This window comes from Panthera leo, chromosome B2, assembly GCF_018350215.1.
Source record: "Panthera leo isolate Ple1 chromosome B2, P.leo_Ple1_pat1.1, whole genome shotgun sequence".
NCBI lineage: Eukaryota > Metazoa > Chordata > Mammalia > Carnivora > Felidae > Panthera > Panthera leo.
In genome coordinates, this window is record NC_056683.1 from 124043433 (window position 1) to 124058846 (window position 15414).

General features: G+C 42.9%; 1 protein-coding gene across 2 annotated transcripts in view; it reads left to right on the forward strand.

Annotated features, from left to right (window-relative positions):
• The window catches only part of ARFGEF3 (ARFGEF family member 3), a 177212-nt gene that overhangs the window by 96600 nt on the left and 65198 nt on the right, over nucleotides 1-15414 (forward strand). For both annotated transcript variants that reach the window (XM_042939936.1, XM_042939935.1), the window contains 2 exons: nucleotides 8097-8209; nucleotides 8996-9906. In XM_042939936.1, the coding sequence (XP_042795870.1) occupies nucleotides 8097-8209; nucleotides 8996-9906 (1024 nt within the window). The remainder of the gene's footprint in view (nucleotides 1-8096; nucleotides 8210-8995; nucleotides 9907-15414) is intronic.

Consider the following 15414-nt stretch of genomic DNA (forward strand, 5'->3'; position numbering starts at 1 on the left):
CTCCCATGGTCGGGCTTCAGAAGGAGTTCCCTAATCTTTAATCAGACCTTTGACATCCCAGCCACTTGACATCACATCCCTCATTCCCACCGCAAGAAGCTGGGATTAAACGTGTCTTGCCTTTCTTCAAGCAGTTGTTGAGGGTTCTTTAGAAGCATAATCACTCAGTGCCCTTTCCCTCCAGATTTGGAAACAACTGAGAAATAAACACAAGATTAATGTGGGAATTAAATATTGTCATCTAATTTGTTACTGGTAAGGTTAGATTCAAGAATGTAATAAGATCCAAAAAGAAAGTGAGATTCCCCACAGCCATGCCCCTGAAATGCACTTACCTTTGTATCAAGGGATGGGACAGCTAGAGGCACTTAGACCCCACCAGCTTCACTTGGATGCAGGCCTGGCAGGTAGCATGAGAGAGAGTGGGGGCAGTGGGGGAGAAGAGGAAGGAGACTAGGCAGGTAGGAGAGGGAGAAGAGTGGGAGAGGAAGGAAAAAAAAGGGAGAGGAAAGGAAAGGGAGGGAAAGGGGGGAGGGAAACTTGACTCTTTCAATGTCAAAAAAATAAGGGACGCTTGGGTGGCTCAGTTTAGTATTGGAGTTGGGCTCAGGTCATGATCTCATAGCTCAGCTCCTGGGTTTGAGCCCCATGTTGGGCTCTGTGCTGACAGTTCAGAGCCTGGAATCTGCTTCAGATTGTGTGTCTCCCTCTCTTTCTCTGTCCTTCCCCCACTGGTGCTCTGACTCTCTCTCTCTCTCAAAAATAAACATTAAAAAAAATTTTCAAAAAAATAAAATGTCAGTACTCCCCAAAACAATCTACATATTCAATGCAATCCCTATCAAAATAATACCAGCATTCTTCACAGAACTAGAACAAACAATCCTAAACTTTATATGGAACCAGAAAAGACCCCGAATAACCAAAGCAATCTTGAAAAAGAAAACCAAAACAGGAGGCATCACAATTCCAGACTTCAAGCTGTATTACAAAGCTGTCATCATCAAGACAGTATGGTACTGGCACAAAAACAGACTCAGATCAATGGAACAGAATAGAGAACTCAGAAATGGACCCACAAACATATGGCCAACTAATCTTTGACAAAGTGGGAAAGAATATCCAATGGGATAAGGACAGTCTTCTCAGCAAATGGTGTTGGGAAAACTGGACAGCGACATGCAGAAGAATGAACCTAGACCACTCTCTTACACCACACACAAAAATAAACTCAAAATGGATGAAAGACCTAAATGTAAGACAGGAAGCCATCAAAATCCTAGAGGAGAAAACAGGCAACAACCTCTTTGATCTTGACCACAGAAACTTCTTACTTGACATGTCTCCAGAGGCAAGGGAAACAAAAGCAAAAATGAACTATTGGGACTTACATCAAGATAAAAAGCTTCTGCACAGCAAAGGAAACAACAAAACTAAAAGGCAATGGCAGAAGATATTTGCAAATGACGTATCAGATAAAGGGTAAGTATCCAAAATCTATAAAGAACTTACCGAACTCAACACCGAAAAAACAAATAATCCAGGGAAGAAATGGGCAAAAGACATAAACAGTTTTCCAAAGAAGACATCCAGATGGCTAAAAGACACCTGAAAAAATGCTCAACATCCCTCATCATCAGGGAAATACAAATCAAAACCACAAGGAGATGCCACCTCACACCTATCAGAATGGCTAAAATTAACAACTCAGGCAACGACAGATGTTGGTGAGGATGCAGAGAAAGGGGAACCCTTTTGCACTGTTGGTGGGAGAGCAGACTGGTGCAGCCGCTCTGGAAAACAGTATGGAGGTTCCTCAAAAAATTAAAGATAGAACTACCCTGTGACCCAGCAATTGCACTACTAGGTATTTATCCAAAGGATACCAAAATGCTGATTTGAAGGGACACGTGCATCCCAATGTTTATAGCAGCACTATCAACAATAGCCAAAGTATGGAAAGAGCCCAAATGTCCATCGACTGATGAATGGATAAAGATGTGGTACATATATTTAATGGAATATTACTCGATCAAAAAGAATGAGATCTTGCCATTTGCAACAATGTGGGTGGAACTAGAGTGTATTATGCTAAGTGAAATAAGTCAGAGAAAGACAAATATCATATGATTTCACTCATATGTGGAATTTAAGATACCAAACAGATGAACATAAGGAAAGGGAAGCAAAAATAATACAAAACGGAGAGGGAACAAACCATAAGAAAGAACAAACTGAGGGTTGCTGGCAGGGTTGGGGGAAAGGCTAAATGGGCGAGGGACATTAAGGAGGACCCTGGTTGGGATGAGCACTGGGTATTTTTTGTAAGTGATGAATCATTAAATTCTGTTCCTGAAAAAAAGGTAAATATATTTTGATTAAAAAAAATAAAATGTGTAGAGAAAAGTGGAAGCTTCATTTCTTTGCCTCCAAGAGAGTAGAAGTTCCCAATTTCTGGGGTCGAAAAGAAATGTAGAAGGGGAGAGGGAAAGAGAAGTGCCCCTTAAGATACAATTTTTTCTACTTAATATACCTTTTCCCATGAGTGTAAATCACTTTGAAAATAATGGACATAGTGATTGAAAGTCTTTTCCAATGCACTTAACCCAATCTTTTCCTGAATTAACCTCAAAATAAAATTTTGTTTAAAGACATCTAACACATGGAAATAATAACTAATTAAACTGAACAGTAATGAAAATTCTATATGTGAAAACTTGTAGGATGTAGCCAAAGCACTATATACAAGGGCATTGATAGCTTAAAATGCTTATATTGAAAGTTAGGAAGCCTACAATTAATATTCTAATTCTCCAAGTTAGAGAGTTGGGAAAAGAAGAGCAGATTTAATTCAAAGAAAGTAGAAAAGAGGAAAAATAAAGAAGATAAAAGCAGAAAGTAATGTGATAAAAAGCAAATATAGTGGATCACTAAAGTGAAAAATATCAGGGCTCTAAAAAAACTGAGGAAATTGAAAAACTCTTGATAAAAGCAATCACAAAATCCCAGAATAGGTAAAAACAACTAAATAGAAATAAGAATGAAAACACACTTGGAACTATAAATGTTAGGAACATTAAAGAAATCAAGGTCTAATAAGGCCACTGATGCCAGTAAATTTGAAAATTTAGATAAAATAGATAAATCCCTGGGAAATAACATAGCCTTTAACAAGCTGAGAAATTGAGGACCTAAATAGTTCTAGAAACTTTTAAGAAATTGAATCAGTAGTTAAAAATCGTTCCATAAAAAAAAATAAAAATAAAAATAAATTTTAAAAAATTAAAAAAAAAAAAACCACTGGCCCCATACAACTTTAAAAACAAGTTATACCAACAGTTAAGGAATGGATAGTTCCAATAATATGTGAACTTTTCCAAGGAATAGAATGAGGGAATACTCCTCAACCCATGTGATTTTTTAATTTTTTAAAAGTTGTTTTACCTTTTGATCCCCTTCATCCATTTTTTCCATCCCCCACCCCTCACCTCTGACAACCACCAATCAATTTTCTGTAACTATGAGCATGATCTTTTGTTTATTTTTTTGTTTTTCAGGATTCTACCTATACGAGATATTATACAGTATTTGTCTTTCTTTGTCTGACTTGTTTCACTTAGCATAATACCCTCTAGTTTCATCAGTGTTACCACAAATGGCAAGATTTCATTCTTTTTTATGGCTGAGTAGTATTTCTCTGTGTCGGGGGGCGGGTATGCGACATCTTCTTTGGATTATCCACTTATCCTTTGAGAGATACTTAGGTTGTTTCCATATTTTGGCTATTGTAAATAATGCTGCAATAACCATGGGGGTACATGTATCTTTTTTGAATTTGTGTTTTCATTTTCTTCAGATAAATAGTAATCGATGGATTGTATGGCAGTCTATTTTAATTTTTTGAGGAACTTCCATACTGTTTACCATAGGGGCTGTACCAATTTACATTCCCACCAGCTATGCACAAGGATTCTTTTTTCTCCACATCCTTGCCAACACTTGTTTTTTCTAGTCTTTTTTTTTTAAGTTTATTTATTGAGTGAGAGAACACATACATGAGTGGGAGAGAGGCAGAGAGAGAAAGAGAGGGAGAGAGAGAATCCCAAGCAGGCTCCATGCTATTAGCACAGATCCCGATGAGGGGTTTGATCCTGTGAACCATGAGATCATGACCTGAACTAAAACCAAGACTCAGATACTTAACTGATTGAGCCACCTAGGCACCCCTAGTCTTTTTGATAATAGCCATTTAACAGGTCTGAGGTAGTATCTCATTGAGGTTTTGATTTGTATTTCCCAGGTGATGATTGATGTTGAATATCTTTTCATGTGTCCATTGGCCATCTGTATGTCTTCTTTGGAGAAATGTCTACTCAAGTCCTTTACCCAGTTTTAAAATTGGATTGTTTGGGTTTTTTTTTTATCTTTTTATTGAGTGATAGGAGTTCTTTCTGTATTTTGGATATTAACCCCTTATCAGATACGTGACTTGCAAATACTTTCAGTATGTGGCCTTTTCATTTTGTTGATGGTTTCCTTTGCTGTGCAGAAGATTTTCAGTGTGATGTGGTCCCACATGATTATTTTTGCTTTTGTTGTTTTTACTTGGTATCAGATTTTATTTATTTATTTTTTATTTATTTTTATTTTTTTTTTAACGTTTATTCATTTTTGAGACAGAGAGAGACAGAGCATGAACGGGGGAGTGTCAGAGAGAGGGAGACACAGAATCTGAAACAGGCTTCAGGCTCTGAGCTGTCAGCACAGAGCCCGACACGGGGCTCGAACTCACGGACTGCAAGCTCATGACCTGAGCTGAAGTCGGCCGCTTAACCGACTGAGCCACCCAGGCGCCCCTGGTATCAGATTTTAAAAATCATCTGCAAGATTCATGTCAAGGAGCTTACTGCCTATGTTTTCTTCTAAGAGTTTTATGGTCTCAAGGCCTACATCCAAGCCTTCAATCCATCTTGAGTTAATTTTTGTGTATGGTGGAAGACAGTTGTCTATTTTCATTCTTTTGCTTGTGGCTGTCCAGCATTCCAAGCACCATTTGTTGAAGGGATTGTCCTTTTCCTATTGTATATTCTTGCCTCCTTTGTTATATATTAATTGACATATACGTATAGACTTATTTCTAGGCTTTCTATTCTGTTCTTTTTGATCTATGCGTCTGTTTTTATGCCAGTGCCATAATGTTTTAATTACCGTAGCTTTGTAATAAAGTTTGAATCAGGGAGTGTGATGGCTCCTGTTTTTCTCTTTCTCAAGATTGCTTTGGCTATTCCAGGTCTTCTATGGTTCCATACAAATTTCAGGATTGTTTGTTCTGTTTCCATGAAAAATGCCATTGGAAATTTGGTAGAGATTGCATTGAATCTGTAGATTGCTTTGGGTAGTAAGGGCATTTTAACAATATTAATTCTTTGAATCCATGAGCACAGAACATCCTTCCATTTATTTGTGTCATCTTCAATTTATTTTATTAATGTCTTATAGTTTTCAGTATACTGGTCTTTCACCTCCTTGGTTAAATTTATTCTTAGGCATTTCCTTATTTTTTGATGCCTCGTAAATAGGAGTATTTTCTTGATTTCTCTTTCTGATAGTTCATTAGTGTATGGAAATGCAACAGATTTTTTTTATATGCTGATTTTGTATCCTGCAAATTCTCTGAATTCATTTGTTAGTTCTAACAGTTTTTTAAAAGAGTCTGTAGGGTTTTCTATATATAATATCATGCCATCTGCAAATAGTGACAGTTTTATTTCTTCCTTTCCAGTTTGGATGCCTTTTACTTCTTTTTCTTGCCTGATTGCTGTAGCTGGGACTGACGATACTATGTTGAATATAAGTGGCAAGATTGGCATCCTTGTCTTGTTCCTGATCTTAGAGGAAAAACTTTTGGCTTTTTACTGTTGAATAGGATGCTATTTGTAATATATGGCCTTTATTATGTTGAGATACATTCTGTCTCCACCCACCTTTTTGAGAGTTTTTATCATAAGTGGATGTGGAATTTTGTCAAATGCTTTTTCTGCATCAATTGAAATTATCTTCTCATTTTGTCCTTCATTTTGTTAACGTTGTGAATCACTTGACTAATTTGTGGCTCAGTCACTTGAACCGTCTTTGCATCCCTAGAATAAATCCCACTTGATTATGGTATATGATCCTCTTAATACGTTGTTGAATTTAGTTTGATCACATTTTATTGAGAATTTTTGCATCTATGTTCATCAGAGATGTTGGCCTCTCATTTTCTCTTCTTGTGGTGTCCTTGTCAAGTTTTAGTATCAGGGTAATGGTAGCCTCATAAAATGAGTTTGAAAGAGTCCCCTCCTGGGGCGCCTGGGTGGCTTAGTCGGTTAAGCGTCCAACTTCAGTTCAGGTCACGGTCTCATAGCTAGTGAGTTCGAGCCCTGCATTGGGCTATGTGCTGACAGCTAGGAGCCTGGAGCCTGCTTTGGATTCTGTGTCTTCCTCCCTCCCTGCTCCTCTCCTGCTCATGCTCTCTCAAAAATACATAAACACTAAAAAAAAAAAAAAAAAAAATTAGAAAAGAATCCCCTCCTTTTCTGCTTTTTGGAAGAGTTTGAGAAGGATTGATATTAATCCCTTGAATGTTTGGTAGGATTCACTGGTTAAGTCATCTGGTCTTGGACTTTTGTTAGTTGGGAGGTTTTTGATTACTGATTCAATCTCCTTACCAGTAATTGATCTATTCAGATATTCTATTCCTTCATGATTCAGTCTTGGTAGGTCATATATTTCTAGAAATGTATTCTTTTCTTCTAGGTTGTCCAATTTGTTGACATATCATTTTTTTTTAATTTTTTTTTAACGTTTATTTATTTTTGAGACAGAGAGAGACAAAGCATGAACAGGGGAGGGGCAGAGAGAGAGGGAGACACAGAATCTGAAACAGGCTCCAGGCTCTGAGCGGTCAGCACAGAGCCTGACACGGGGCTCGAACCCACGGACCGTGAGATCATGACCCGAGCCGAAGTCGGACGCTTAACCAACCGAGCCACCCAGGCGCCCCTGATTTATCATTTTTATAAGAGTCTCTTGGGGTCTTTTGTATTTCTGTGTATCAGTTGTACACCTCTTTCATTTCTGATTTTATTTAAATCTTCCAGTTTTTTTTTCCTGGCGAGTCTAATAAAAGTGTGTCAATTTTATCTTTCCAAAGAATCGACTCTTAGTTTCATTGATCTTTTCTGTTGTTTTTTAGTCTCTGTTTCATTTATGTCTGCTGTAATCTTTCTTATTTACTTACTTCTACTAACTTTAGGCTTCACCTGTTCTTTTTCTAGTTCCTTAAAGTGTAACGTTACATTATTTGTTTGAGACTCTTCTTATTTTTTTGAGGTAGGCATTTACTGCTTTAAATTTTTCTCTTGAAACTGCTTTTTCTGCATCCCATAAATGTGGGGGTGTTATATTTCCATTTTTGTTTGTCTAAAGGTCTTTTTTAATTTCTCTTTTCATTTCTTCTTTGACCCGTTAGTTGTTTGGTAGCATGTTGTTTAAAATTCACATATTTGTGAATTTCCCAGTTTTCCTCATGTAATTAATTTCTAGTTTCGTGCCAATGTGGTCAGAAAAGACTCCTGATATGATTTCAGTTCTCTTAAATTTAAGACTCGTTTTGTGCCCTCCCATATGATCTATTCTGGAGAATGTTCCAGGTATGCTTGATCAATCCAGTTTGCAGCTAGCCGGCTCCGATAGCAAAGTGAGACAAAGAGAGTAGAGGGAAGTTAAATTAGAGGCCATTCTCACTAAAGAACGTAGATACAAGTGCTTTATTGTTCTGTGCTATAAAAGTTTTTGAAACGACCCCTTCGAGAATTTGCTTTGTCTAAGCCAGTCCTGAACTGAGGACCTGGGAACCCTATGTGTGTTCTGTGACAAGATGGATACTTAGATCAGTTCTATTAAGATTTGTAGTTCCAAACAGTTGTGGGCTTTTTTTCGAGTGTGTCAATCAATAGAGAGCGTACATGTCTCTTTGAACTCACAATTTTAAGACCTTGTGCTTTTTTACGGTGTTCACTTTACTGTTATTTTTTTTCCCCCTTTTCTTAAAGCTACTTGGGAGCCCACAGCGCCTCTGTGATTTGGCAGGACCCGGCTCCACTGAACCAGAATCCAGAAAAAGATCAATTTCAAAACGAAAGTCTCATCTGGATCTTCTCAAACTGTATGATACATTCCCCTTTTCCACCTACTATTGCTTGGCGAGCGATGCTTCTCTGAATACACTTGACCTTGCTTTTAAGTCCCTGAAATTTTTATGAATCTGCCTTACGTGGAATGTTGTTGTTCAATAATGTCCCCGCAAGCTATATGGGAAGTCTTATCTCAATGTATTACAATCCTGTAGCTTTCCATATTGTCATACTTAAAGTAAACGCAATGTACAGAATGAAATGTACAAAAATTATCCATTGGGGTTACGTTGGGGAAAAACGTTTTGAATTCCAGCACTATAGCTATAAGATTCCTTTACTTGTCGCTTCCCTAGAAAACTGAACATCATCTAATTTGCAGTTGTTGTATTCACCTGCACCTGTTCCGGAATATATTGGTCTTATAGAGGATGTCCTCATTATCATAGAGCCATTATAACTGTTTGCTTTCGGGGGGGAAAAAAAAAAAAACGAACATAATCCAAAAGTGAGATTATGCAGTGCCTGTCCTTGTGGAGATCACAAACTCCCATCCGGAATTTTTGTGCGTCTCCAGATAAACCAGCCAACCAAGAGTCAGTGTGATTCAAGGTGGGCCACTTCACCTGGAGGTTTTCCTCTGCCAGCCGGAGCATGTTTGTTTCATTTTACTTTTTGCCCAGACCATTTCACTTCATGTAGAGGAGAGGATCTGTTTTGCATACTGCCCTGCTCACCAGACTTCACCCGCCTTGTTCCTTCTGGAGCATTCTCCCACGTTGCCTATGCTGATGTTGTTTTCTCCCTCGAACCCTTAGCATCATGGATGGCATGACCGAAGCGTGCATCAAGGGCGGCATCGAGGCGTGCTATGCGGCCGTGTCCTGCGTCTGCACCTTGCTCGGGGCCTTGGACGAGCTGAGCCAGGGCAAGGGCTTGAGCGAAGGCCAGGTGCAGCTGCTCCTGCTGCGCCTGGAGGAGCTCAAGGACGGGGCCGAGTGGAGCCGGGACTCCATGGAGATCAACGAGGCCGACTTCCGCTGGCAGCGGCGCGTCCTGTCCTCCGAGCACACGCCGTGGGAGGCGGGGAACGAGAGGAGCCCGGACATCAGCATCAGTGTGACCACGGACACGGGCCAGACCACCCTGGAGGGCGAGCTGGGCCAGACCACGCCCGAGGACCGCTCCGACAACCACAAGCACAGCCTCAGGTCGCCGGCGCAGCCGGAGAGCAGGGAGACGCTGAGCAAGGTGCCGGAGCCCGAGGCGGTCGACCAACCAGACGTGGTCCAGAGGAGCCACACGGTGGCTTACCCCGACATAACGAACTTCCTGTCGGTGGACTGCAGGATGAGGTCCTACGGCTCCCGGTACAGCGAGAGCAATTTCAGCGTAGACGACCAAGACCTCTCGCGGACCGAGTTCGACTCCTGCGACCAGTACTCGATGGCGGCAGAGAAGGACTCGGGCAGGTCCGACGTGTCGGACATCGGGTCGGACAACGGCTCCCTGGCCGACGAAGAGCAGACCCCTCGGGACTGCCTGGGCCACAGGTCCCTGCGGACTGCCGCTCTGTCCCTGAAACTGTTGAAGAACCAGGAGGCGGACCAGCACAGCGCCAGGCTGTTCCTGCAGGCCCTGGAGAGCCTCCTGCCCCGCCTGCTGGCTCTGCCCAGCGTGGAGGAGGTGGACTCGGCCCTCCAGAACTTCGCCTCCACCTTCTGCTCAGGTTCGTGCAACAGGCTCCTGCCACAGTGGGTAAGCGTATTCAGAGCGTTCGGCCTGGCTGGGAAATTGCCATCCTGCCTTAGGTTCAGGTGCCCAGAGCGTCTTAACGGCTCTTGGGGTTTCTTGTATTGGAAGAGAGCAAAGGAACGTAAGACGCACGGGTGGTGGTTTGTTTGAATCTAGGCAGTGGATGGCTGGAATATTCGGAGGTTGATAGATGTACGTGGTGCAGAGCAACGAATAAGAGGTGACTGCATTCTAGAAAGCTCCTGCTGACTGAGACAAAATGACAATCTCTGACTCTCAGAACATCGAGTTCTTAGCATGCTTCTACACCTTAGTGTCTAAAAATCATGAAGTGGGGCACCTGGGTGGCTCAGTGGGGTAAGCATCCGACTTCAGCTCAGGTCACCGTCTCATGGTTTGTGAGTTCAAGCCCCGCGTCAGGCTCTGTTCTGACAGCTTGGAACCTGGAACCTGGAACCTGCTTCAGACTCTGTGTCTCCCTCTCTCTCTCTCTCTCTGCCCCTCCCCTGCTTATGCTCTTTCCCTGTCTCTCTGTCTCTCTCTGTCTCTCTCTCAAAAATAAACATTTAAAAATCACAAAGCAATGCACTTTTGGTATATCAATTTGTAAATTTATTATTTATTTATTTTGAAAGAGCAAGAGTGCAAGCGGGAGAGGGAGAGAGAGAGAGAGAGAGAGAGAGAGAGAGAGAGAGAATCCCAAGCAGATTCCTTGCTGTCAGCACAGAGCCCCTCAGGGGGCTCAGTCTTCACAAACAGTGACATCATGACCTGAGCTGAAATCAATAGTCAGACACTTAACTGACTGAGCCACGCAGGCGCCCCTGTAAACTAATTTAAAAGAGGCCTTGGATCAGATGCAGGCTGTCCTCCCAATATAGTCTGAATTCCCCTGAACTTCCAGCATCTGATCATGGCGTGGTCTTTCTGGAGACCAGCCCCCATCGAGGAGTCCACCCAGAGTTGCCTCAGGCTTTACCCAGGGACTAGAAGACGTCCCTAGTATTCTTGTCACTTAGCCATTTACAAGTGTTTTAGGAATCAGGATGGGGTGAAAGACAAATATCAGAACAAGAGATGCATCGAGTGTTCATGTCACTTAGGAAATTGTAAGGATTTTAGGAGCTTTGTGCCAGGAAACAGGCACAGACCAGTATATATATTTTCTATTCTCTCACAGTACTACAGAAAGAAAGTAATGGGTGCAAAACATTTATGGGAGGAATAACTGAGTGCCTGACTCCTGGGTGGTCAGCTGTGTCTTCCCCTGACATTCAAGGGTCTCTTGACCACAGACGACTGAGGTGGCTGGACCCTGCTGGGCTTGTGCTCACATAGAAAGGACTAACCCTGAGAACAAACCCAGAACTGCTACAAATCAAGATCACCATTTGTGCTTCCATCACTGAGCCTTGAGCATGTGTTTGTCATTGCCCTTACCACATTTATCAGAGTTATTTGTGAATGCATCCACCTTTCCCTCTCTGAACTTTCAGCTCCTTGAGCCCTCCAACCATGTCTAACTCATTTTGATCTTCCAACAAAGAACATATCACACACACACACACACACACACACACACACACACACACATATATTCTAGCCCAGTTACTGGAACTTGGTAGAAGCTGACTGCTGTGTCGTTAAGAAGTAGCTTAATAAGTATCTCTAAGAAACTGACTAGAGTGTCCTTTGTCAAAAGGACACAAAAAAGACACTTTAATCCAGGTGTATCTGAGGAAGGACACTTTTTAATATAAGAATGATCCAAAGTTGGAAGCACCCACAGGAATATAGAACTTGTAATCCTAGACCACTACTTCTGGATTTCTCAGCCTATCTAGAGGGTGGAAAGAGACACATATGATTTCTGAGGTTTCCTAACTGCACTGTGATTCTTTTAAGACGTGAAAATACCTATTTTTGAGGCTATCCAACATTTTTCTCAAGATATTTGATTTGTGTGAAGGAGCACACACACATATGCAAATTCATCTTCCATTGAAAGACTAAGACAATGTATAAATACTCTCTTAAAAACTATATTTTTCCCTAAGATCTTTTATGCCACCATTACTAAATTTGACACTGTTTTGTTGAACATTGCTAGTATGTGTTTTGTGTGTCTGTCTCTTCCTCTGTCTCTCTCTCACTCACTGTCTCACTCTCTCTCTCTCTCTCTCTCACACACACACACACACACACACACACACACGTTTCATCAGTCAACATTTATAGAGAAGCTTCACTGTGCTCTGAACCAGGGGCCATAAGACAGGCATGCCTTATTTTTTTAAATTTTTTTAATGTTTTCATTTATTTTTGAGACAGAGAGAGACAGAGCATGAGCAGGGGAGGGGCAGAGAGAGAGGGAGACACAGAATCCGAAGCAGGCTCCAGGCTCTGAGCTGTCAGCACAGAGCCCGATGTGGGACTCGAACTCACGAACCGCGAGATCACGACCTGAGCCGAAGTCGGACGCCCAACTGACTGAGCCACCCAGGCGCCCCTTTTTATTTTTGTTTTTTTTTAATGCTTATTCTTAATAAATATTCATTGACTGTAGACTCATGAGCTTGCACTCTGGTCCCTTAACATGTGAAATACTTTATGGTATGAAAGAGTCATGGGTAAAGCCTGAGTTGGAAGGAATGTTCACTCCCCTTTGGATGGGGTTTGGCAGGGCCTCTGAGCCTGGACTTCTTCTCAGCTGAATATATCCATGGGGAGAGGGAGCCCAGCAGCCTGCTCTGACCAGCTTGGCGTCCGTGACACCAAGGCAGACCGGCCAGCAAACATCAGTGGTCCCAAAGAACAGCTGTGGATCAGATCACGGCATCACCACTGGTTGCACGAACAATGGCCTTGAATCATCAAGAAATAGTAACAGCATATTTAGGGCCTTCTATTTACAATGAAAATAATCCTTACAAAATAACTCAGCTGCAGAAATTTCAGCGTTTAAATAACGTAAGATCTAACATTCAGATAACTTCCTGTTTACAAACAGCATCCCCAAGTAGTGCCAGATAAGTGAGTTGTCATAGCAGCAAAGATGGCCTCCCAAGGGCGCTGCTTCATTTCCTATGAGAATTAGGAAATATAATCCTAGCAAAGTCTTTTGTCAAATTTGACGCTAAAGCAAATTTTATCATTTGTGTTTTTGTGCCTTTCAGATCAATGCTTATTTACATTTGTACATTTGTACATTGGACATCTTGTACATTGGACATTTACAGTACATGCTAAACAGAGCTTGAGTGAATGTTTTATTTGGCCAGAATGTGGCCCCTTGGAAGTTGCAAACTTCCTCAAATTCTAGAGGTCAGGAAAATGTCGCATCGGACCCAGTATGTTGTCACCTTAAGTTTTACACATAGGAATCAATACATCAAAAAGAGACTTCAAAATCCTTTCATTGTTTCCGAATATAATTTTTAGTAATGGCCTGTAACTGATTTAGTCATTTGTCTTTTTAGTCCTAATGACTTCCACCATGCTTTTACCAGTCAGGAGTTGGTCTGTCTTTCCAAATCACAGCCCCATCACTCTGTGGTCCCCCTACCAATAAGCTCGTTCTCCTCAGTGACCACTGTGGTTTAATGGGTCACAGTGACCATCGCTGTGGGTCAGCCGAAGCTGCCAGATGCTGGCTTGGGTCCTCTTCACTTCCGCACCGAACCAGTGCTCGTGCGAGCATCGCCTCCAATATGGAAGATTAGTAAAAAAGAAACATCTGTACCCTGCAGTGACCCGGGAGAGGACAGATGGCCTTTGTCCACCCAAGGCAAAGTTTAGAGAGTAACAACCGGAGAAGGGGAGAAGAGACAGTCTCCCTGAGTGAGAACCCAGATATTTCGCTCATTATTTACTTTTGCGTCAAAAGCTTTAAACCTTATTGCGCCAACAACTCCCACTGGGCATTTGTCCCTGACCTGTTATCAGGGTCTGCCCTGCTGGCTGAGATCAGACTCGCTCGGCATTTCTCAGAGACTCCTGTCCTCAGACAACTAACATACAGTTAAAATGAGCCCCCTTAATCGCACGTGATTCAAGGGAGCCTTTCCTTTGAAAGCTATTAGTTTCCTATGGTGGGGGCGCTCGAAAACCTTCAGACAAAATGGGTTTTATAAAGATGATTAGTGGACGCGAGCCGGGACAGCTGCAGAAACGCCTTCCTCTTCCTGCATAGAACAGAGTGCATCTGTGCGAGGTGGCTCCTCGGGGACGAGACAGCAGGAGCCAGCCTCACACAGCAATGAATAGAGGCACACGGGCGTGTGGCTTCGGGATTGCCGTTCCTTTGATTAGCGGTGTCCAGTTACGATCTTGAGATTCACCGTGACCACATGTGAGGCTCATTGCAAGCGATTTGATATTTATAAAGCACCCGATTTCATAAAAGATAGTACAGCGATCATGAATCTCCATTATACAAGAAATATCTGTTTCTTTACGTTACAACAGGTCTGACTCCAGACCCACCCCCCCACCCCCCCGCCCCCAGCCAGCCTGGCTGGCCAGGCATTTGATGCTCTCCCTCAGCTGTCCATTCCAGGGTAAAACCAGAAGCTGGGGCTTAGGTGGGATCTTCACAGGGAGGCCGCTCACCTCTCACATGGCCAGGGATCCCCCGTTATCTGCTTCACAGACTCCTTGGCACCCGGGAGGTAGCGTGGGGCCTGGGCTGCTCTGGCAAGGCCGGGCACCGTTGCCTGTTATCCTCTGGGGCCCTGCCCAGGCCCTCTGGCACTGCCAGGCAGCAGAAAGCCACAGACAGACCTCCATCTGCTGCCCGTTTAAGGGTCTCCTTCCTCTGCCCCACTGCTTCCTCCCTCCTCTCATTGCCTTCTGGGAACGGCCCACAGTCTCCGGAAGGAGCCCTGTGGATCCAAAGCCAGGAAGTCAAGTATGCCCTTTCCGGCTTCAGTTTTGGGCCCTGGGATTTAAACAGCCCAGGAGATGGTGATACGAACGGAACTCAGTGTCTTTGTGGAACACGAGAGGTAAAATACAGGCAGAAGACCTCCAGCGAACAAGTGAATGTGTTATCCTGCCTCCGTGTCGCTTAGGATTAGGTTTGTTTGCAGTGAGTGGAAACCTCAAGTGTTTACTTTAAGAAAAAGAGTCCATTTGTTTCCCCTAAATTACGTCCGAGGTAGGCTGTCCTGTGCGCTCCGTGATGGCTTCTCCTGTCTCTCTGCCCTACCCGTTGTGAACGTGTGACTTTCGCCTAACGTTTCCTCATTTACCACGATGACTGGTGGAGTTGGTTGATTGGTTTGCTTTAATAAGGGGAGGAACAGGGCACCTGGGTGGCTCAGTCAGTTAAGCGTCTGAGGTTCGGCTCAGGTCACGATCTCACGGTTCACGGGTTCAAGTCCCACGTCGGGCCCTGTGCTGACAGCTCGGAGCCTGGAGCCTGCTTCGGATCGTGTCTCCGGCTGTCTCTGCCCCTCCCCCGCTTGCACCGTCTCTCCCT